At 48.1% G+C, this 22928-nt stretch overlaps 1 protein-coding gene across 1 annotated transcript in view; it reads left to right on the top strand.

Moving 5' to 3' along the window:
- Positions 1 to 475: 475 nt before the first annotated feature.
- LOC144781776 (uncharacterized) overlaps positions 476 to 22928 on the top strand; it is a 660484-nt gene continuing 638031 nt past the window's right edge. Inside the window, exon 1 of the mRNA XM_078660772.1 lies at positions 476 to 3930. Coding sequence (XP_078516898.1) covers positions 990 to 3930 — 2941 coding nt within the window. The 5' untranslated portion in view covers positions 476 to 989. The remainder of the gene's footprint in view (positions 3931 to 22928) is intronic.

Raw genomic sequence — 22928 nt, forward strand, 5'->3', positions numbered from 1 at the left:
TTGTTTCTCATTGGCTAGTTGTTTCGAATCTTTATGGGATTTGTAGTTGTTATCTTTTTTTGACTACTGCTGCTATTGAAATAAATGTAAGATTAGAGAAGCATAATACTCACCTCCATCGTTTTAATACAATTAAGACTTTCCTTCTTAAATTACTTGGAAAATCTACATTACAATAAAACAGTCTCTAGATCAGTGCTTCTTCCGCAATGTTTAGGAAAGTCCCATGCACACTACTGGTCCTCTTTCTATTGTAGTAGCGACTAACCTAGTAGCCAATGGCAATAGCGAAATTATTCCCCAGCTATTTCACTATTAACTTCTTGTTTCCGACCCTAACCAATACAGTAAGCAGCGCCGGAATCTGTGTTATTGTCAGAAAATAAAGGAAAATGAAAGTACATCATCCCAATGGAACATGGCAGACCAAGTGAGATTCAGATGGCTTATATTCTCCTCGTTTAAGGGGTGAAATGGCAAGTCTGTAGTGTAGACTGTCCCCTCCCGCAGGCAAAAGCCCGGCCATCTTGTTAGGGTATCGTTTAATAAGAAAGAAACAAGATTTTAAAAAGAAAATTGCGAATATTAAGTCTTGTTCGAAGGTAAACCACACCGAAGTTGATAAGTTTTCAAGAAACCTATTCACTAATTAGATTAAGATATAACACTACTTGTCAAACATTACGTTTTAACAATTAAAAATAGTTATATCACATTATATTTTGGACATGAGTCTCAGAATTACGTTTTCAGTTTATTATTATATATTTATGTAATAGTCTTCTGAACATTCTAAAATGGCCGCCATGTTTATCCACCTCATTAACACGGTACGGTATCTCTCCGTCCCCTTGTCAGTGCTTGTTCGTGACGTTTCATCCGCAGCCGCCACTGTCTCCCATTCGGTCTCCGCTCCTTTACAGCCCCGTGCTTTCGGTGGTTCATGAGTGTTAGGGAGAGGGGACGAGCTACTGCTTGGTCTTCGCAAGATGGCTGAAGAGAGGGAGGACGAGCGCTCAGTTGCGGCTAATCGGGGTGAACAGACAGCCTTTTGGTCTGGGGGTCAACCCTGCGAAAAGGAAGGCTTAGGAGACATGACGGCGGCCGGAGTCTCGGAAGAGGAAGAGGTCGAGGTCCTGGGGTCCACAGAAGAGGAGGAAACAGAGATAACCCCAGATGGTGCTGCGCAACAAGGAACTATAAATCCAGTGGAGGAAAGTGGGGTTGGAGCGATCGTAGTTAAAGTAATGGAAGGGTCTGATGAAAGGCTTGAAGGATTGACTACAGCCAGTTTTACTGAGAGGCGCCAGGAAGAATTGCATAAACTAGGTGTGCCTCCAGCTGTATTGGAGGGGTGCCAGGCAGCGGCAGTTGAAATGACCCCTGCTAATGCTGCAGGAGGGCTGACGAAAGAGGAGTTTGATGGAGGTGGCTCAGGCACTCAGGATTTGGGGACATGTGAAGCCACTTTGAGCACCGTAAAGCTAGAAGGGCAAGATGCAATCGGCTCCAGCAGTATTGCTGTGGAGGAAAACCAGGAGGAAGAATGCCAAAATAGAGGAAGCTTGGATGATCATTCGAGGTCCCTCGAGAAATATGTCCTTTTGCCAAAATCAATCGAGTTAAGATCAGAAGAAGATGCCCAATCAGCCCCTGCAAGAACAGAATATTTGCACCAGGCTCCGACTAGTTGTGTGAAGATGGCATCAGCAGATACTGAACCTCTCGCTCAATGGGGTCTCATGATGGTAGCTGAAGACGAAGAGGCGCAGTCCGCCCCAGCCAGTCCCATGAAAGTGGTTCCAGGTTCAGCAGCTGGAAGCCCTGTTAAGGTGCCTCTACTAGCTTCAAACCCAATCAGTTCAGTAAACGTGGCAAGTGCAGAACATTCCCAGTTGGCCCTGGCAATGGGTTTTAATGTAAAGGAGAAGAAAAGAGCACTTTTTGTGCCATCAGGGGCTGTGAAACCTGCTGCTGATAAAGAGGATGAAGAAGATGAAGAAGCTGAAATGGCTCCAGGTAGTCCTGTCAACTATGAAAGCCACATAAACGTGTCTGAAGAGGAAAGGGAAGTGGCTCCAATGACTTCTGTGGCAAGATTTGTAGAACCAGTTCAGAGTCACCTTGTGGCAGATGAGGAAGCTGAGATGGCCCCAACTAGTCCTATAAAGTTGCTAACAGATCAGGAAAAAGAGAAAGTCTCAACAGTACGTCATGTTAATCAGATGGCGTTTGATATGGTCCATGTTGCAAAAGAAGATGAACCAAGACCGGATAGCAAAGACTCTGCATGTCTCTTAAAGGTGGAGTCTAAACATAGTGGCCCACAAATGCCTAAGCAGGGGACCAAGGAAGTGGTTATGCAAGGCTCTTCAAATTTAGTGATGGATAAGTCTTTGCAGGAACCTCTGCAAACACCAGGGCTGTCTGGTTCTTCTTATTTGCAGACTGATTCAGGGTCCAGAAAGCTGACAGCAGATGGGGTGGTCTTGTTAGCCCTCTGTAGTTCTACAGAGCTTCGGAGTGATGGAGAAACCCTGTCATCTGAAGTTTCAATGAGTCCAGTTAAAGCAGATGCCTTAAAGCTCACCGTGATTCCCGTTGCTACGGCAAAGTCCCATTCTTTGCAAACACAGGCAACTCCACAAAAACTGTCTATGGGGAATGAACTAGGGAACACTGCAGATCTGATTAATAGATCAGCAGAGGTGGACCCTCCACATATCTTAGCAAGTCCAAAGAAAGAGACAGTAGAGACATTCTCTCCAGCTTTAGCCAGTCCTCAAAGGGTCTTGGAAATAGACAGCAAGCCTGCTTTGACAAGTCTCCAGAACTATAAAGGTGAAGAGGGGCAGGGAACAGCAATCAATCTTGTAAACCACCCAGCAGAAGAGGGTTCTGTAGATCTGGCAAGGTCTAAGAAGAATGCAGTGGAAACGTTTCCAGAGGTGCCTGTCACTCTGAACCGCGAAGCAGTACACAAACTGCAGTCTTCAGGCACTTTTACGTCAGGCGCTCCAAAGGAGACCCCAGTCGGCTCTAGCGAGCAAGTGGTCAAAGCAAAACCGCAATGCAGTATCTTCCCTAAAAACCAGTCAACACAAGAGTCGGAAGTACTGCGCAAAACTAATAAGCACACAGTAGAAGAAGGGGGGTTTGCTTTTGCGAGTCTCCGAAAGAGTACAGTGGAAGAGGAGCTGGAAGTGCTTAACAGTCATATGACGACAGAAGATGATCAAGAGGCAGAATCTGCACCGGAAAACGTTACTGTTTGCGATGAATTGGCTGCTAGAGCCAGTTCCTTGAATCAAACCACAAATAATCTACCAGATTCCTTTGGCAGTTCCCAAAAACTGGTGATTAAGGAGGCTTTGAAAGCGGAAGAGGTTGTTGGGAGAGCCACGCCCAGTCTCCATAAAAAAGTGGCAGAGGATAGTGTGTTGGGAAAGGCCATTCCTGGTAACCAGATGATTGTAGGAAGCTTTAATACCCCATTATTGCTCAGAAAACAAGAAGCGAGGAATTTGAAGAACTTTGCTGGCTTGAAGGAGCAAGTCACTGAAGAAGACCCTTTGGTGCCATTTGTTTCAGAAGAGCAGGCAGAGGAGGGTACTTTGGCCCCATCTGGTTCCGAGGAGTTGGCACCTGAGGATTGTAATTTGGTTACATCTGTGTCAGCGAATGATCAGCAAATGCTATCTGGGACTTTGACTTCAGTAACTGCTAAAGGAATTGAAGGGTCACTGAGAACAGATGCAGTTGGAACTCCTGCTTGGGGTGCACTGGCTTTACCAGAGACTGACACCATAGATGAGCAAGAGGACTGTGCTCAGGAGTATCCAGGCAGCCCAATGGACCTGGACGATGATGAATCTGCAAACACAAGTGAAAACCTGCTGGTGGGGGATACTGGCTCTGTGCTCCCAGGAGGTGAGTCCAGGTCTGGTTCAGGTCTCTCTTTTCTTGGACTAGATAGTCCATGGTGGGTTACAGGGGAAAAAAGAGTTTGTTGGTGGAGGCATCAGTTGTTGCTCACTGTAGAAATGCAACTATAATTCTTCCGTGAACCGTATCTTATCTGGATTAATGTCTATAAAGTCCACTCTAATCAAAGTCAGTATCATTACACAATAAGGGTAAAAAAAATGAAGGTCCAGTAGATTCACATGGGAAGCGTGGGACTTGGCATCAACGTTTTGGTCTCTATTGTTCCTAGTCTGCGAGACCATCCTGAGGACCACTGTAATAAATTTGAAACACACAGCTGACTGCTATGTATTTATACAATTGATAAAGATAGCCCTCATAATAAAATATGATTTATTCTATTTTATACCCAGAATGACTCCAGTGACAAGTTGGAAAATCATTAAAACTTTATTTGGGAAAAAAATCCTGAAACAGCGCTGTTGTGAATCAGTCAACATGTAGAAGATAGAATACATGTCCATGCCAAGTCCACACGAATCTACTAGATCTTCACCATTTGTTTGTTCCATCTTTATGGTGTAAAAATATTGACCTTGATTAAAGTGGACTTTACGGACAATAATCTTTCTTTTTCTCATTCAGATATTGAAATTGATATGCCAAGGTTAATGTTTTTGTGGACTGTTTTGATTTTCACCCCTAAATCAAATATTCTGAACATCACATTAGATCCATGCTTTTCTGTTTTTTCAAACTTTTTGTATGTCACTAATGGCCACTTCCTTGGAATCCTAGCACATTTTCAGACTTGGCGCCTTGTCTTATGACACTGGGAATGCCATTGATTCGATTGAATCTGATGTTTGTTGGAGTTTGTCATATATTAGTAGTAAGCAGGTATAACATTTAGGTCTAGAAGTGGTTTGTGTATAATAGTGTGATGGTAAATTACGTTAGATCTTGGGAATGATTTGTGTCCTTTGTCATGAAATTGCTATACAGATGGCCAGTGCATTTTTGCTGCAGTTGGTGTGGTCTGTTATTCATTACTCAGCTGGAGTAGAAGTTTCTTTTTAGGCATCCCAGTATATGTTGGTAATTGTGATGCACATGATGTTGTGATGTGTTATGGTTTATTTTCAGAGTACTCCTACAGTATGTTACTGTGGTGAGTTATAGTGCTGTTAGTTTGGCTGCATTTTGTCAACTCTGGGGCTAAATTGATATATTGTGCGCATCAATATATAATAGGTCTGTTTTCACATATGCTATTTTATTATCCCATTTGAAGGTTTATATGGAATTATAATGTGTTATGACATTCTTCCATCAAGTGCTGTTGGGACTCAGATGGAACCTTGATTAAGGGCTATCATATTTATGTAGAGGGCGTGTGTGATCATGATGGTTTATAGTGTGAGTGTGATCATGTGTGGTGTCTTGGGATGCAGTGATGTGTGCATCTTATTTCTGGCAATGCTGTTCTGATCCAGAGGCTGCAGATATTAAAGTCTGATTTTCATCAGGCTTCCTGAAGGGGAGTGATAGTCCTATAGGAGAGAGCACAGTGTGCAACGTGACAGTTTTAGCATCGTCATTACTAGCTAGAGAAGACCATGTGATTGGCATGGATAGGGAACATTGCTTTGTTCATAGTATAAATATTTAAGCAGCACATCATAGTAATGTATTGGGTATCCTAGTTTTTGAGAGCTAGTATATCATCTGTGACATTATTGACTTTTGCTGTGTTGCGGCACTATAACAGCTGTCAGAAGAGCATGTTTGCATGTAAATGTTTTTAACTATAGTTTGGTGTATGGATAAGTGGCCTTGTAGGCAAGGAGATGTTTGGATATATATCTGTTGTGGAATGTTCTATCAAATGCCTATTAGAAGGAGCCCTAGATGTGCTGGGTTAGGAATACATAAGCGTTGGGCTCTTTGCTTTAGGGAGGGAGGGGCAGAGGGTCAGCTTGTGAGCCTTTTTGTGCTTTGGTTGAGCTTGTTAAATGGTTCAACTCCAACCTGCCTTCTCTCAGTAAATTTTGAGGGAGGCTTAAATCTAAAGGTTCAGCAAGTGATTGTAATGAAACTCGATCTCCCCAGTCTTTAAATCTTCAGATACTGATTTGATAGACATTTGAAATGCAGGCAAGTTTCCAGTTTGTGTTCACCTCGTGATCAAAAGGATGTAAGGCTTGGGACCTGGCAACCAAATGAACACTAATTGTGGTTGAGTCTAGCTTATGTTGGCAGTAGCAGCAACTTAATTCTTGAAATATAAAATTATTTAGTTGGATACAGCGCAGGATTTGAGCAAACATTTTCTCCTGTATTTGATGGCGTAGGGACTGTCTAGCACTATCAAAAGGACTGAAAGGGTTCCCTGTTAACCATATCATCATCTACTTGCCTGACTATTATAATGAAGAGACACTGAGGCGAGGTAAGTTTAAGTGCGTCTTTATTCTCGTCATCTGCTCTCCGTAACTGAACAACGGACATCAACCAACATTCCAAAGCAAGCTCATGAGCGTTCCAAGGAAGGAGGGGGAGGTGAATGTACCATAGGGGAAAAGGATGGGAAGAGGAGAAGGAAGATTACAACATTGACCTCACTAACCCTTCTTGCCTCCTAGCCATGTTTGGGCATACAGCCAAGGCTGAGCTCATGGGAGGTGAAATAGGGTGAATCTAGGTACATTACAATAATATTATCACAGTTGCAATACATATGTAGTTGTCATTGCACAGATGTTTGCACAACACTGCAATAACATAAAATATAAGTTGAGAATGAAAACTGTAATATAACTCAGTATACGTGTTAAAACATGGACTCTTGCTATGCATGCTTAATGCTGTTCAGTTACTAAATATTCACTAACATAGCACAGTCAAGAAAAAGAACACAACAATACTACAACACATCAACTAGGTAAACATTGGTACGGTAAGCAATAGTTAGAAATATTTAAATATCATCACTTAAGTACTGTAATCAAGACAATGCTGAAAGCAAGCTCGTAATTGTCCTGCCTAATCTGAGTTACTTTGTTACTTGTCATAAAACTATACTGATTGTGACCAAACTGTACGCAAACACTTAATGCAGGAACAAAGCAACTTCTAGGACAATCTATACACAATGTATCCGGAACTTTTGTCTGCTAATTCTAATGAGGTTAGCCCACTTCTAAGTTTAGGGTTAGTGGTGTCTGTTGTCCAACATGGGCACAGCTTGCTGACTTGTGCCTTAGCATGCGGTCAGCAGCTCCGCACTCATCTGGGACCAAAATAGATGATGAACCGGAGTCATGTGGCATTGTAATCCACAGAAACTGTTGAAAGTCCCCAGGCCCGAATCGTTTGTCTCATCCCAAAGATATTTTTAAATCTTGAATCAGGCCAGCTGGTACGTCAACCAAGTGGTGGACCCCGCAATGGGTCAATGAAGAAGCAAAAATTGCAAAAGGTGGTTCAGAGATGGCATGTGTTTGGCAGTCAAAACTAAGGCTATCATCACTGATCAATACGTTTTCTTCCCTGGCCATCCTGTAGTCTTTGGTGAGAGGTAAAACGCTTCAAAGTTATGTGCCCATGCCTGTGGATTCCTTATGTCTGACTCTGACACTACAAGCCACTGTTATTTCAATAGGACGATTCAGACTTGTTCTTACCCATGAAGAAACAGACTCGGATGCATGTTCCAGATGTACCAATAGCAGCAGGGTCTGGTTAGTCCCGGGTCTGAAACGAAAGTGCCTTTCGGAAGCTTCTTTTCTCAGAGTAAATCACAGCAGACATTGTCTATGTGCAGTTGACCTTTCCTTTCAGAGAGCTGCTTTAGCAGGAAATAGTGTATTCCCGCCAAACAACTTAGCAAAAAAAGAACTCGCTTAAAGAAGTAGGGCATGTTGTTCCAACAGTGAGTCTTAGTAAATAAATGTTTATAATTAACTAGGGAGAAATCCAAAAAGGTGGCCCAAAAGAGTCTGCGAAAATGTGCAAAAAATTGAAAAGCTTGTAAGTTTCAGGGGAAAAAGAAAAAATATGGGTCTGACATAGCAGCATACATTATGAGACTGTCTCTGTTACACCTCTGATAGAGGAGGCAAAGGCATGTTCGGCTTTGTATAAGTTCACCTGGCTGGTCTTCATAAACCATAATTGGTGGATTTAGAGACTTATTAGCTATTTATTTTATTTTATTTTATTTGTTTGAAAAGTTTTATATAGCACTGGCTAGACCCAGAGGTATCCGAGCGCTTTACATGAGGACGAGCAATTTTATCAGAGCATAGTTACATAGTTACAAGTTACACAGTTAAAGAGCATAGTTACAAGATGATGGAGCGTCATTACATGAGTTAAAAACATATACGTAAGGGAAAAAGTAGGCAAGGGGAAAGATTTAGGGGAGAGAGGAAAGGAGCATGGGAGGTAGACAAAGAATGAAAAGAAGGAAAGAGGTAGGGGGGGTGAAGGAAACAGAACCTGGGAAACGGGGAAAACAGTGTCTGACATCCGGAGTGCTGTGGTCCCGGGGGAAATGGTGTAATTCCAACAACTCCACTGTGTATGGCTCCCTTTATGTTGTGGACTCTCTCAGAGGGGTCTCTGAGACTACAGGGCATAAATACTGGATCCTTCCCCCAACAAGGGGAGAAGGAGTGCTTTATCAAGGGGCGCCATTCCCACACCACCGCTGTGTGTGGCTCCCTTGACGCTGTGGACTCTCTCAGGAGGGGTCTCTGAGACTCCAGGGGATAAATGCTGGATCCCTCCCCAACAAGGGGACAAAGGAGTGCTTTGGTAAAGGGCACACACCATGGTGGTAACTTTAGGGATAATGGTGTAATGCGTTGTAAAATAGTTTTAGAATGGAGGGGACAGTTCCAAAGTCTGCAGAATTGTGAGCAACCCCTCGTTCCTGCAAACAGCCCTCTTGGCGGGAGCAAATCTGAAGAGGAGTCCGTGGATAGTTGCCATCTTAAGGCCAGGCAGGTCAGAAATAGTGGATTAAGGCACTGGCTAGACCCAGAGGTATCAGAGCGCTTTACATGAGGAAAACAGCTTGTTATAAGTTGCAAAAGTTTAACCATAGTTACAGATTTAATACATATACAATACAGGGTTAATTTAACAAAGACGAAAATAAGGATCAGAAAGACCAGGGAAAGCTGGTAATCCACAGGAAGGAGGCAGCAGCGGGGAAGAAAACGAGACAGATGTCCTAAGTCCGGCTGGGTAGGTGATGGCCACAGTGGTGTGCCAGAGCCAATCTCCCCTATAACTGTCAGAGCAGCTCCACCGGGAGTCGGCCATGTATGCATTTCAGGCTCTGCCAGAATAGAGTGAGGAACAGGAGGATATCAAAAGTCTAGAATCAAAAGCCGGGCGGTAGGAGCTGGCGAGGATGGCAGGAAATGAGAAGGAATGTGGTTTAGTAGCCATAGACTGAAGAGGGGTAGAGGACAGAAGCCTGAAACTTCAACCAAGATAAGTCCTCAATAGGCCACTCATGGGGACATTGAAGAAATTGAGTCTGGGCGCCATTTTAGAGTCCGGCAAGTCCTGGCTGTTTTACAGTTCCATTCAAACTGTAAGCCAGCGTTCCGTGCTGAAGTTTCACGTCACGTCGGCAGTGTACTAGGCCCCCGCGGGTCACTGCATAAACGGGAGAGCACCCGCTGCGTAGGCTTACCGGCTGGCAGAAAGGATCCTCCTGGTGCCGCCTCGGGACTCTCACTGTGACCCAGCGGGAGAAAGAGCAGCAGTAATTCCGATGAAGATGAGCGGAGCCACATGAAGAGAGTGCGCTCCGAGGCAGCAGTCCTTTATTCCACTGATCGATGTGGCATCTGTGGTGTCCTCCGGTTAGATCCTCCACGCCGCGATGCATCGGCGTCACCCATCCTGCAAAGCAGCGTTCCACACCGCGACATAGGACCCAGGAGTTCACGCAGGGGTTCAGGCTGGAATAAAGCAGCTTGCAGATCATCCATGCAGGGGAGCCTTCCGGCAGTCTAGGCAGCTAGGTAGCTCAGCTCCATCCCCTACGCAGATGGTTCTATAGTTTGTAATTTATTTTTTTTTTTAATTTTTATTTATTCAAGATTTGAAGTAGAAAAAGCGAGGAAAGAGCAAGAAGAAGAAGAAGAAGAAAGAGAGAGAGAATAAGAATAAAGGAACAGGCGACAATCCGCCACATATCCCCACACAGGGGCTGCTGAAAATATTGCTGTAGAAATCAAAGTCATATAACAGAAGATGGCACACTTTGCTGTTAGACGCCCATGGCAATGTCCTTGTTCGCCAACCAGTACTGATTGGAAGGTGCGCCAACTCCGTAGCAGGTGACCAAAAGTTCACAAGGGAAGGGGGGGGGGGTCCCCAACCAGGATCACAGTTATACAGGAGTGCCACGCAGGTCATCTCCACATGCGTAGTAAGTCGCAACTAAGAGTAAACAACAACCCCACCCCAACACCCCTCACACCCCCCAACCCCCCACCCCCCACCCTTCCCCCGGTGGCGGCGACCAGCATCCATTCAGCACAACGTCATACATGTAGGCGGTTAAATTTGAAAGAGGTGTAATGCACGAAGCGCTGAGGGGCAAACCGCAGAAGGTAGACCTCGAGACAAAAATCTAACCAAGGGACCCCAGTTAAACATGACATTTTTAAAATTCCCCAAAAATATATCTGACATTCTCTCCATACTCAACAACCGCGCGTGCCATAGCGAGATGGCCGGTGCAGACGGGTTTTTCCAGGCGGCCGCCAAGGTCAACTTGGCCGCCCCTAAACACAGCCATACCATGCGTTTATCAGCTCTAGTCTGATGTTCCAGCAACGGGCCCCTAAGCCCCAATAGCACATACTCTATTGAATTCGGAATCGGATAACCCAGCACATCCTTAATGTGGGACAGGATCTCGGACCAAAAAGGTCGGATGGTGGGGCAATCCCACCAAATGTGGCGGAAATCACCCAACATACCGCAGCCCCGCCAACACCTATCCGAGGTAGTCTGAAAGATCCGATGCAACTTAGAGGGGTATAGATACCAGTCAAACAGAAGCTTTAAGTGAGCCTCCCTGAGATCTGTTGAATGATTATGTGCCGCCACATCCCGCCAGAGGCTCCTCCACTCGTTGTCAGAAATGTCCCTACCAAGGGTAGCCTCCCAGTGGTCCATGTAACGAGGGCGGGGGGATATTGCGGTGTCCAGTAACAACCCATAAATGAAGGAAATCGTTCCCTTCATCGTGGACGTGCGGAGAATAAAAGCCTCAAACTTCGTCAGCGGTCTAGTAGCGGCGTTCCCCACTTCTGTCGATGTCGCCCAGTGTAAGAGTTGAAGGTGTCGAAAGCGTTCAGTGGGCGGAACACCATAATCTCGCATACAATTTTGAAAGGTGAGAGGTGTCGCCCCATGAAACAGGTGAGTAAGGGCTCGGCAACCACCCTCCCTCCAAACGCCAAAGGGTCCGTCAGTCAAGGCTGGAGGGAAAGCCGGGTTGAAATGAATAGGAGTAAATGGAGATGGGAAGGTAGTCCACCGGTCATCACCACTGAGTGTGTCCCAGACCTTTAATACCGTGCTTGTTGGAGTGCTAATATATGCATTCCTGGGTCGGTCAGCCTTGGGTTTCCAGGCCAGATCCCAAATGGATCTTCCGGCCACACACCGATCCATATGGAGCCAATGCTTTTCTGAAAGCTGTTGGGACCATTCCACTAGTATCCTCAATTGTGCCGCTTTATAATACAAGTGCACGTCTGGGAACCCCACCCCCCCCTCCGTTCGTGGACGGCGAAGCACTGCATAGGAAAGTCGCGCCCGGCCGCCTTGCCAAACAAACTTCAACATCAGGGTCTTAAGCCGACGGAAATAGTCTAATTCCACCGGTATGGGCAGTGCCTGGAAAAGATACAAAAGTTTCGGGAGGAGGACCATCTTGAGCGCGTGAATCCTACCCAACCAAGAAATGTACTTCGACTTCCACCTCTCTAGCTCTGCGCGTATCGCTGTCAACATCGGTGGAAAGTTGGCCGAAAATAGGGTGCCTAGGGTAGATGTCAGATGCACTCCCAGATACAGCAAGGATGAAGTCGACCACGACAGGGGGGTAAGCGCTCGAAGTCGGAGCACCTCCTCGGGAGGAAGAGTCAAGTTCAGAATATACGATTTGTCGAGGTTGACTTTGAAACCCGCCGCCATCTCAAAGTCAGAGAGCACCGTATGGACATAGGGCAACGATAGCGCCGGATCTCTGATCGAGAGTAGCACGTCATCCGCGAACAGCGAAATCTTATGCTGTTCACCTGAGAAAGGGAGGCCCAAGATATGTTCGCTCTCCCGAATCGCAAGAGCCAATGGTTCAATACTTAAAGCAAAGAGTGGGGAGAGAGGACATCCCTGACGTGTTCCACGCGAGTGACGGAAGCGCCCGGATCTATGGCCATTAACCATCACCCTAGACGTGGGATTGCTGTAATTAGCCTCAATCATTCTTATGAAGTGGGGTGAAAACCCAAAGGCCTCCAGGGTGCGATGTAGAAAGCCCCAATCGACGCGGTCAAAAGCTTTCTCCGCGTCGAGCCCCACTAACACCGCCGGGATATGAAATCTATTAGCCTTCTCGATCAGATGGATCACGCGTCTCAAGTTGTCATGAGTTTGCCGACCTTTTATAAACCCGGACTTGTCCGGATGCACCAGGGCCGGCATCAAGTCCTGTAACCTCCCTGCGATTATAGACGAATATAACTTAGCGTCCAGGTTGAGGAGCGCTATCGGGCGATAAGAAGCGCACTTGGTATGATCTTTCCCCGGTTTGGGGAGGACGGTGATCAAGGCTTCGGCCATAGTCTCAGACGTTCTTCCCTCCGATGCCATGTTATTAAAGAGGGAGACCAGGTAGTCGCAGAGGTCCGACGCAAACGTCTTGTAAAACAGGGCAGTGTAACCGTCTGGGCCCGGGGCCTTGTGAAGTTTCAAAGCCTTGATGGCGTCCAGTACCTCCTCCCTAGTGATGGGGGAACACAGCAAGTCATTCCATTCTCTGGAGACCTGAGGTATTGGGAGACCATTCAAAAACGCGGATTGAGCCTCTGGGTCAAGGGTGTCGCCTGAATAGAGATCAGCGTAAAAGCGGCCAAAAAGAGCCGCCTTGTCTGCATCACTGTGCCGCACAGAACCCGCGCGGTCCCTTATGCCCCCAATGTAGTCCTTCTCGCGCTTATCGCGAAGTTGCCGGGCCAAGTGCCGCCCCACCTTGTTCCCTTGAGAGTAGGAGACGCGTCGGAGGCGTAGGAGGGTGAACTCAGCCCGGTTGTTATAGTGGGCCCTCAATTTCCCTCTCACCGCCGTCAACGGTCGGAGGGTCACCCTAGACGGGTTTGATTTGTGTGCCTGTTCCAAAATAGCAAGCTCCGCCTCCAGGGCCTCCCTCTCCTTCCTCATAAGCTTATTGAGGTTGGCATTAAGGGCGAGGCAGGTGCCCCGGAAGGAGGCCTTGCATGCATCCCAAGTGACATACACTGAGGTATCAGAAGGCGGGTTAAGTGCCATGAAGTCTCCTATAGCCCTCCGCAGCTCCTTACAAGACACCTCATCCCGTATCAACGCCGCCGGGAAGTACCACTTTAGCCAACCGTCCCCCCCAACATGCCACTGCAGTCCAAGAACCACCAGGCTATGGTCAGATACCGAGAGTGGAAAGACACTGGACAATCGGACATCTCCCCTGAGGGCCTGACTAACAAAAACATGATCTATACGGGAGTAAGAACGATGGACAGAAGAAAAAAATGTATAGTCCCTAGTATGCGGGTGTAAAACGCCAGCTGTCCACCAACCCCAAAGCCTCTATTTGTCGTTGCGTTTCATCCGAAAAAACCCCCGAGTCTGCCCTGCGTGCTCCCGAACTGTCCATGTCTCTGTCCCACACCATGTTAAAGTCCCCCAAGAGGAACAAGTGCCCCTCCACGAAGTTCCCTACCCTGTCCAGCAACTCCTGTAAAAAACCATTCTGTCCAGCATTAGGGGCATACACAACCACAAACGTACACTGTCGACCATACAATGACCCCTTCACCATAAGCCAACGACCCTCCTTATCACCGCTCACCCCCAGAGGCTGAAAGTGAAGGGACGCCCTGAACAGGAGGGCCACCCCCCTATGTTTGGTGGACGCTGATGCCCTATAAATGAGGGGGAACTGTCTGTGTTGAAGTCTAAGTTCATCTTTCCTAGCCAAGTGGGTTTCCTGGAGGGCCACCACATCAAGATGGTGATCCGACAGGTACTTCCAGAGCTTTTGGCGCTTCTGCGGGGAGTTGAGACCTTTCACATTCCAGGTTCCTACACTAATAGGCATAGTGATGTTGGGAGTCTCCGCTCTGTAAGCCTATCAGCGTGATCCGCTCCCACTCCCCGACCAGTGCCACCACTACTCCACATCCACCGGGCCAGGCCTATCTCCAAGCTTCCCCCACCAGCCCCCCCTCCTCCCCCTCTCACCATCAGATCCGCACTCTCAAGCCTCTCAGAGCCAGGCACACACGACGTCCCGCAAAGCAGTCCACACTGATAACATCCGGGTAGAAACACCAATACCAATGACCAGTCCAATGTCCCTTCCCGGGAAGCAGCACACCGCCCAACCAACAGTTCCAGGTCTCCCATTTCTAAGCAGCCAGCAATAAATAAATAACCCGCAGTGAGGCATAAGGCAGAGATCGCTCCAAAGGAAGGGCACTTGCAACAGACGCTAAAGGATAACACCTCCAGGGCAAACGACACATCGCACACACAGCTTTCGGACGCCACCACCTTCCCACCCCCCCCCCCACCCCAAACCCCAACCCCCCCGCATCCCCTGTCCCCAGGACCCCCCACCCCCCGCCCCTCTCCCGCAAACAGAACAACAATAGAAAATAACGGAAGGCACTGAACCTGAACAATGTCCTCAACAGTTCCAGTAGATCACAGTTCGCAAGAACCCTTCTGGACTGGAAATGGGGAGGGGGCACCAACTTGGTGACCCCCAGGGCCACGGTCCGGGGTGTCTTCTCCAAAAGTACAAACGCACCCCCGGGACCTTAGGGTCAGAGCCCCTCCGGCGCCAATCTGTCATAGATCCGGGATCACGCTGCTCCAGAGCTTTGTTGAGAAGCAGCTAACGTAGCGGAGGCCACCGATGCCACTGCATCGCCTCGTTCTTGCACGCTAGCAGCGCTATCCGGCCACCGCCGGCTCGGGGACGCACCAACTCTATGCCAAGAGGACGACCGACGCCGTCTCCTCGATGTGGAGGTACGTGCCTCCTGGGAAGGAGGAACGTCGTCCAGGCCCAGCAGGTCCTTTGCCACCTGAAGAGAGTGAATCTGCTCCAGCCGGTTCTGCCAGCGGAATATGATACGGAAGGGGTGCCCCCACGAGTAGGAGATGTTGCGCTCCCGCAGAAAGGCAGTCACTGGGCGGAACTCCCTTCTCTTCTGAAGCGTCGACGCCGCCAGATCCTGGTAAAGCTGTGGACGATGGTCCCTAAATTAAAAGGAGGAGATGGCTCTGGCCTTCCGCAGGATGCGTTCCTTCACCTGGAAGTCGTGCACACAAACGAGGATGTCCGGAGGGGGCCCCCCTCCTCTCCTAGGCAAACCGACTCTATGCACCCTATCCATTCTTATTTCTTGCACATCTTCCTCGTCCAAGATCTGTAAGAACAGGGCCTGCACATAGCCACGCAGATCCCCATCTTCACCCTCCCAAGGGACCGCACGAATTCGGATGTTGTTCCTCCGTGTTCGGTTCTCCAAGTCCTCTGAGTGGGCCTGCAGATCCAGATTCTGTTCAGTGAGGCGGATGACGTCTTGCTGAAGCTGGTGCACGTCGTTCGCCACACTCAGATCATGGTCTTCCAGCGTCGCCACCCGTTCGCCAATTCCATCCACATCTCTCCGCACCTCACGTAGGTCCGACGCCAATTGAGCACGGAGTTCCGAGATGTCCTCCTTGATAGCGGCGAACAGCTCAGTCATAAAGGCCTTGGTGGCGGGTGCCTCATCATCCGACTGCCTAGACGATCCACTTGCCCCGGGAGAGGCCGGCTGCTGCGAAGATTTAGAGGTGCCATCCTTCCCCGGTTTCCCCCTACGTAGTGCGTTGGACATCTTGGAGCTCCGATAGCGGCGCGGGTCAAGGCGGCCCCCCTCACTCCAGGAACCAAAGGTGGAACACCGTTATGGGGTCTCCGGAGCAGCAAGACACACAGCACCTCCCTCCAGCCAGGCCACCCAGGGGTATGGCCTCTTCCTCGCCGCCCGGGAGTCCAACAGAGTCCTCTCCGCAGGTGGGCCCCCTCACCAAAGCCACCCAGGGGTATGGCCTCTTCCTCGCCGCCCGGGAGTCCAACAGAGTCCTCTCCGCAGGTGGGCCCCCTCACCAAAGCTCCTCCGAGGTGCCCTCCACACCAGGCAGCGGGGGGGGGGGGGGGGGGGGGGAACCAGTCTCCACGGGACCCCGGCGTCAAGTCAAAGAAGAGGTGTCCAGTGCGGTGCAGGGCCTCACCCAAGAGCCAGCCCAGGTCTCAGAGGAGTGGAGAAGGCCAGATTAGCCTGTCCGACCCAACTGAGCTACGATGTAATCAGTAGCCCCCCAGTCAAGATGGCGTTGAGGGAGCTTCCCGCCAAGAGGTGCCTCGTTGACAGACAATGCTGCGCCTCCTGAGACCGGCAGCTCAAGGTCGCAGGACGCTTACAGCTCGGTCTCGGGTCCACCGCCACTGCCGATCGGGGGTCACCAGCCCGAACCCCCCGGCTCCGGCAGCTCCCCTCTTCACTCCCTCTGAGAGCTACGGTCCACCTCAAGCCGGAAGCCTGGATCAGATCAGCCGCCCGGTCCGTGAGGCGACATAGGCAGATCCGCCACTGCAGGCCTCGGTGTGTCCCTGGCCGCTAGATCCCCCGGCCTCTGTCTCCCGGTTTCCCCGGGGCACCCAACTCCGCTGCACGGCCTCAGATGGCAGGAAATCGGACCAGAAGCCCCCGAGTTCGCCGTGGCCCTCCCACTGCCGGGCTCCGCAGCGTCGCCAATCCAAGGCCAGGGTCCGTCTCACGTTAGGCCGGCGCTCTTCAGTCCGGGGGCTGCTACCCCGTCACGCGGTGCTCAGGACAGCAGGTAGCACCGGGGCGCACCCCACCGCAGCAGGGCCGACCCCCCCCTCCCAGCAGCCGCGTTCAGTGCCCCCGGCGCCTGCCACGAAAGGCCGCGCCCAGCCTCTCTCCGCACCGCCGATAGGCCGAGGCGCACTCCCCTCTCAGGCGGACGGGCTCACCAGCTTTCCTCCTCCAGCCGCTGCCGAGTGCCTCGGGCCGCCGAAGCGCCTCCGCTGATGCGTTGCCGAGCCCGCAGGGGGCAGGGGGGGCCGGGATGACTCGCAAGGCCGCGGCTCTGCTCCTCGTCCGGAACGGGCGTCACCACCATCGCGGGCCCGCCTCCTCCTCACGCAAGGCCGCGCCGACAGGCCGAAATTCGCCTCTCCTCCCCCGGCTGAAGCAGGTCGTCTGCAGCTCCACCGGCAGCGCCGGACCGCACCACCTGCTGTCAGCGGCCTCCGCTAGCCCTCTGAGGCTGGTCAGCGCCCCGGGAACAATGCTAATCAATGCTGAGATGGTCAGGCGCCGGAGGGACTCGAAAGTGCGTCTCACTCCGACGCCATCTTGGCCACGCCCCCTGTAATGATTTTTTAGCTAAGGTTGTGGTCCTGAGTAAATGCAAGTGAGAGTTCTCCCGCAAGTGACACAGATAAAAGGCAGCGTATGCCCTCTGATATCTGATTGAGTCAAAGATGGAGATTTCACCATGAAGTACGTTCTGAGCCTTGTGTGCCCGGGACTTCAAGCTGCACTTCATTGATAAGCCTTCTAAGGGCTAAATACGTTGGCTTGTTGTTTCCAGTGGTGCTGAGGCCTAACTGTTACGGCACATAGTTGCAATCCTTCTGCAAAACCTCCGGTCACCGGACTGGTGGCCCGCAGAAATGGGTAGGTTCTGAGCGCCCACGTCCAAAGCTAAGAACCTGGGTGTAATTATGGACAACAAACTGGCTTTTGGAGATCAGGTCAGTGGAGTTGTGTCGTCAAGTTTTTTCCTTCTTAGAATTTTGAGGAAGATAAAATTTTTTTTACCAGTGGACTGTTTTAGGACTGCAGTCTCACCCTCATTTTTTCACAGCTGGTCTATTGTAACAGTCTGTAACTGTGCATTAGGAAAAAACATCTTCACAGACTCCAGCTAGTGCAAAACGCGGCGGCTAGGTTGCTAACGGGCGTACCAAGGTTTGTCTCAGGTCGACAGGGTCTTTGTCAATTACATTGGCTCCCAGTAGCCAAACATGCACAATTTAAAGCACTGTGCACGGTTTTTAAATCTTTGATGGGCAATGGTCCTGAAGATCTGCGCAGACGCTTTAAATGGTATGTTCCCAGAAGAGTGCTGCGCTCCTCGGAAGGAAAACAAGTGATAGTTGTGATGCAAAAAAAAGCCAACTGGGGTGGCAGCAGCTTTTATTTTTTTGCGGCAAAAGCCTGGAACAACATGCCAGGGCATCGCAGGAATGCCACCGAGCTCGTCTCCTTTAGAAAGGGGCTGAAGACATGGCTATTCTCTGAATAAAATTTTTACCTATGGAACCAGTGAGACAGCATTCAGCGCCAGGATACCCTTGGGTATAAGTGCACGTTAAAAGCTTCAATAACATAACATAACAATAGCACAGATATGCTAAAATGATAGACGTCAGTGCCACATGTAAGCGTTCCTGGTGGCCAAACATTGGCTCAAGCATTTTAATCGATCAACTTATTGTTGCTTCAGGAAATGCTATCTCTATCTCTATCCCCCTCCCTATCCCCCTCCCTATCTCCCTCCCTCCCTATCTCCCTCCCTATCTCCCTCCCTATCTCCCTCCCTATCCCCCTCCCTATCCCCCTCCCTATCCCCCTGGATGTAATGCGTTTTGGCTGTTCGTGCTGCCTTGATCACACACAATAGGCGCTATTGCTCCTGCCATATAAATGATGGAACACATGATGTTTGCACATAGTAAACATAGTAGAAACACTTTTGCAAAAATTACAACATAGTCTTTTTTTCTTATTCGACTTCTGCTCTTCTGGTTTTTAGTTTTTTAGTTATTTACATATAAAGTGCTTTTACTGTGCAATACCATAATTCACTACAATCACTAATTATCATATCTAGATAAAATGGGTTTAAAGTTCTAGTGCTGTGCAGCAATATTATTATTGTCGCAGCTCTGTCTACCATTAGTGGTTAGATTGATGTGCAAATGGCATCTACCCGCGCAGCCACAATTTTATAAATGCTGGTGCTGTATTAAAATATTCATACCATCAAGCAGGATTTAGGGAATCCACGAGCACAACAGACCAGGTCCTCAGGTTCATGATGGTGATCTGGAAAGAGGTCACCATCAACAGGGGCCACTTGTATGTTGTGTTCGTGGACATGAAGACAGCTTTTGATTCTATAAATCGGGAACAGTTGTGGGCCACCCTGAGGGACATGGGGATGCCGCTTCATTTGGTTAACATCTTGATACGTATGCACTATGAAACCTATGCAAAGGTGAGATGGAGCAGTGAGGCCGCCCTTTCTGGGAAAATATCTATACAGAAAGAGTACGTCAGGGGTGTGTCCTGGCACCCACTCTTTTCACACTCTTCATAAATAGCATTATAGGGGAGCTTTTTAAATTGTGGTGGGGACCCCCCAAAACTGGCTGGTCAACAGATCCCTTGTTTATTTTTTGCTGATGACACGTTACTTATTGCAAAAACTCCTAGTGGCATCCAAAATTTACTAAATAGATTTGAAAAGGCATGCCAGAGTAGAGGATTAATGATAAACAGTGGTAAAACAAAATACATTGTTTTCAACCCGTATAAGAAAAGCACAGGGTCTTTGTTTCTGGACTCCCAGTCTCTAGAGAAGGTTAAAGCTTTTGATTATTTGGGAATCAGGATAAGTGATGATGTATCCTGGTCAAATCAGATTAGAAAGAGTACTTTGACTCTTCAGCATGTTGATAGAGCGCTATTGTGCAAGGTTTGAAATTCGCCCTATAGACCACTAGCTCCTATATTAGAAATTCATATGGCAAAGGGCTTAGGAGCGGCCCTCTATGGGGCAGAGCTATGGGGTCTGGACAATGTAAAAGAGTTGACCAGGGCTGAAAATAAGTTTGCAAGGGCAATTGTTAACCTCCCAGGGTGCACACCTTTAATACCCCTCAGATCTGATTTAGGGTTAAGATGTATAGGACAATATGCTATCTTGAGGGCTCTTACCTTTTGATTAAGAATTTGGGTGAGCAGCACTAAGGTACCATTAAGATGTGCTATGGGCGAACTTCTTGATTTACATTAAAAAAAAAACGGGGCGCATTAAATGGCTCAAACAACTGAGGGACTGGTTCACTAAGCTTAGTATGCGTTATTTATGGGATGATCTAGGGTCTATCCAGAAGGCGACTATTCCGATTTTTAAAAAAAAGTTCTGGGCTTTTATGGACCAGGAATTTTAGATAAAAAATGCCAATGGCTCGCTTACAATAAATGTTCTTCATTTTAAATGCGAGCTTGCCTTTGAACAGTTTTTAGATGACATTGAGCCGCTTCAGGCTAGATCTTTATCTTTGCAGTTCAGATATGGGACTTCACCATTACACACTAGAAGAAGTTCCTGGGCCAATGCACTTGTTGCATCTATATTCCCTGTGTGTTTGGATAAATCAGAAACTATAGAACACTTTCTCTTTTTCTGTCCTGTATATAATGAACATCGAAAAAAATGGATGATCCCTGTGTGCCGCATTTTATCTTGTATTCGCCCCTCTGATGCCATTAGGATATTTACATCTGATAATACCAGGTGGCTTGTATTTGCACTAACTAGGTATCTCTTGTATGCGTGGCGAAAACGTTTGAAGATTTTATTAATCTAACCCTAGCACATGCAAAATAGTGTTGATTGAAATGAACTGTTACTACTGCTTTTTTTTTTTTTAACTTATCCTGATTTGAGAATATGCGATACATCTTTTTAATTGTAATTGTTGCTATTTGGAATATGACGCTTTTATTCATTTTTATTTAACTGTTTTTATATTGTATTATGATGATTTTTATTTCTGTTAATGAACAATTTCTTTTTTGATCGAATACATGTACTTACTCTATTCATACCACCAATTTTATAATTTAAGAATTGTTGAGATGTTATAATATTTCTAAAACTGATTAAGCAGGATGTTATACCTCCATGTTAATTCATATACACTCTCTAAAAAAAATTAGTAGTAAACCTCACTAGCTCGTGCCCATGGAGAAATAAATATCAGCGGCTAGTGCCGAATCATTCTCATGCTCCCATTGAATGTCACTTGATATAAACCCAATTTACAAAGATGAATGACAATATCAATTTAGGAGAAAATAGTTCTCTAGTTAGTGCCCTATCACACAAAGAATACCCCTCTCCCTAATTTGTTCTCTACTCAATTTAGCACACAACACAGCCTGTTGTATAGATGCATGCACTGGTTACCCATTTTTAGGGCTCGCCTGCTGATGCGCTTGCGCATAGCTGGCGAGCTATATTGTGGCTTAAACAGAGCTTAACCATCTCGGCGATTTGTTGCAGTTCCCGAGAAAAACAAGCTCAATGCGCAAGCGCATTGGCAAAAAGCGCGTGCACATCAAAGCCACCAGCCTCCTCAGGCATCTCAAGCTTCCCCCAGCCGGCATTTCTCCTCCCCTAATTATTCACTGCACGGCCGGCCAGCACATCAAAGGCTGCTGCTCCCGGCCCCTATTCTTAAAGTAAAGTAAAGTCCACATTTGTAAAGCGCACAATCACCCGTAAGGGTCTCTAGGCGCTGGGGGGCCGTCGGGAAGATTAAGCGAGCTATTGCCCAGAGTCACATGGTGCTGGGCTAACCTGCCGCCGGGGCCGGGGATCGAACCGTGGTCCCCAGATTCTAGCGTCAGTCGCCCTGGCCGCGGCGCCACACCTCTTCCCTTCTTGTCTCTCCCCGCCACCCCTCCCCACCACAGCAATGCCGAGGGCTTGTTAATCATACCACCACACTTTTACTACTATTCAGACATGCACTTGCTCTCTGTGTAATGTTTAACCTTTCTCTACCGTTCTTGTCTTCAACCCACATTCTCTGAGTCTTCCTTCCTAGGTCAGTCTCCCTTTGTATTTCCTGGTCTCTTTCTCTCCCTCCCCCTTTATTTCCTTCTTCTCCTCTAATGAAATCACTGGCAACACGGAGCCATGTGGAAAAAAAATAACATTCCCGTTTAATAGCTACAAACTTTGGAACTGCAATACTGGGAAGCCATGTGTGGGGACTTTTGGGCTCAGACTTTAACAAGAGGAACCTTTTACCAATGGTATCCAGGGGATTAACCTTACTATTGAGCCCAAAACTGATTAGCAAGTATATTTAGCATCTGACATTCACGGTAGCGAAGTTGGGCAGTCCACGACTTACCAAGAGAGGCGGGGTGGGGTTAGATACTCAGAATTCTGACACACTCTTCTGCCTCACGCACCACACCAGCCTCACGCACCCGGGAACTCAGAATGCACACTACACCCACATACACTGACCCCTCCTCACACACTGCCCCCATTTCACTACTCTCTCACACATTAGCCACTCAGAGTACTTTAGGCCACACACTGCACACTTACAACCCGCGCACGCACACAGCCCGCACCCTTATCAGGGGTGTGGAATTTATTAAAATATCTACTTGTCCATGGGGCAAGTTGCTTCATAAATCTACTTGTCCCTTAACAAAATCCACTTGTCCCTTTGGTGCCATGTGGTTATTATGGCAGCAATCTCATGATATAAGAGCTTATATAGGCACTCTGATTAT

The sequence above is a fragment of the Lissotriton helveticus genome, chromosome 9 (genome assembly GCF_964261635.1).
Source record: "Lissotriton helveticus chromosome 9, aLisHel1.1, whole genome shotgun sequence".
NCBI lineage: Eukaryota > Metazoa > Chordata > Amphibia > Caudata > Salamandridae > Lissotriton > Lissotriton helveticus.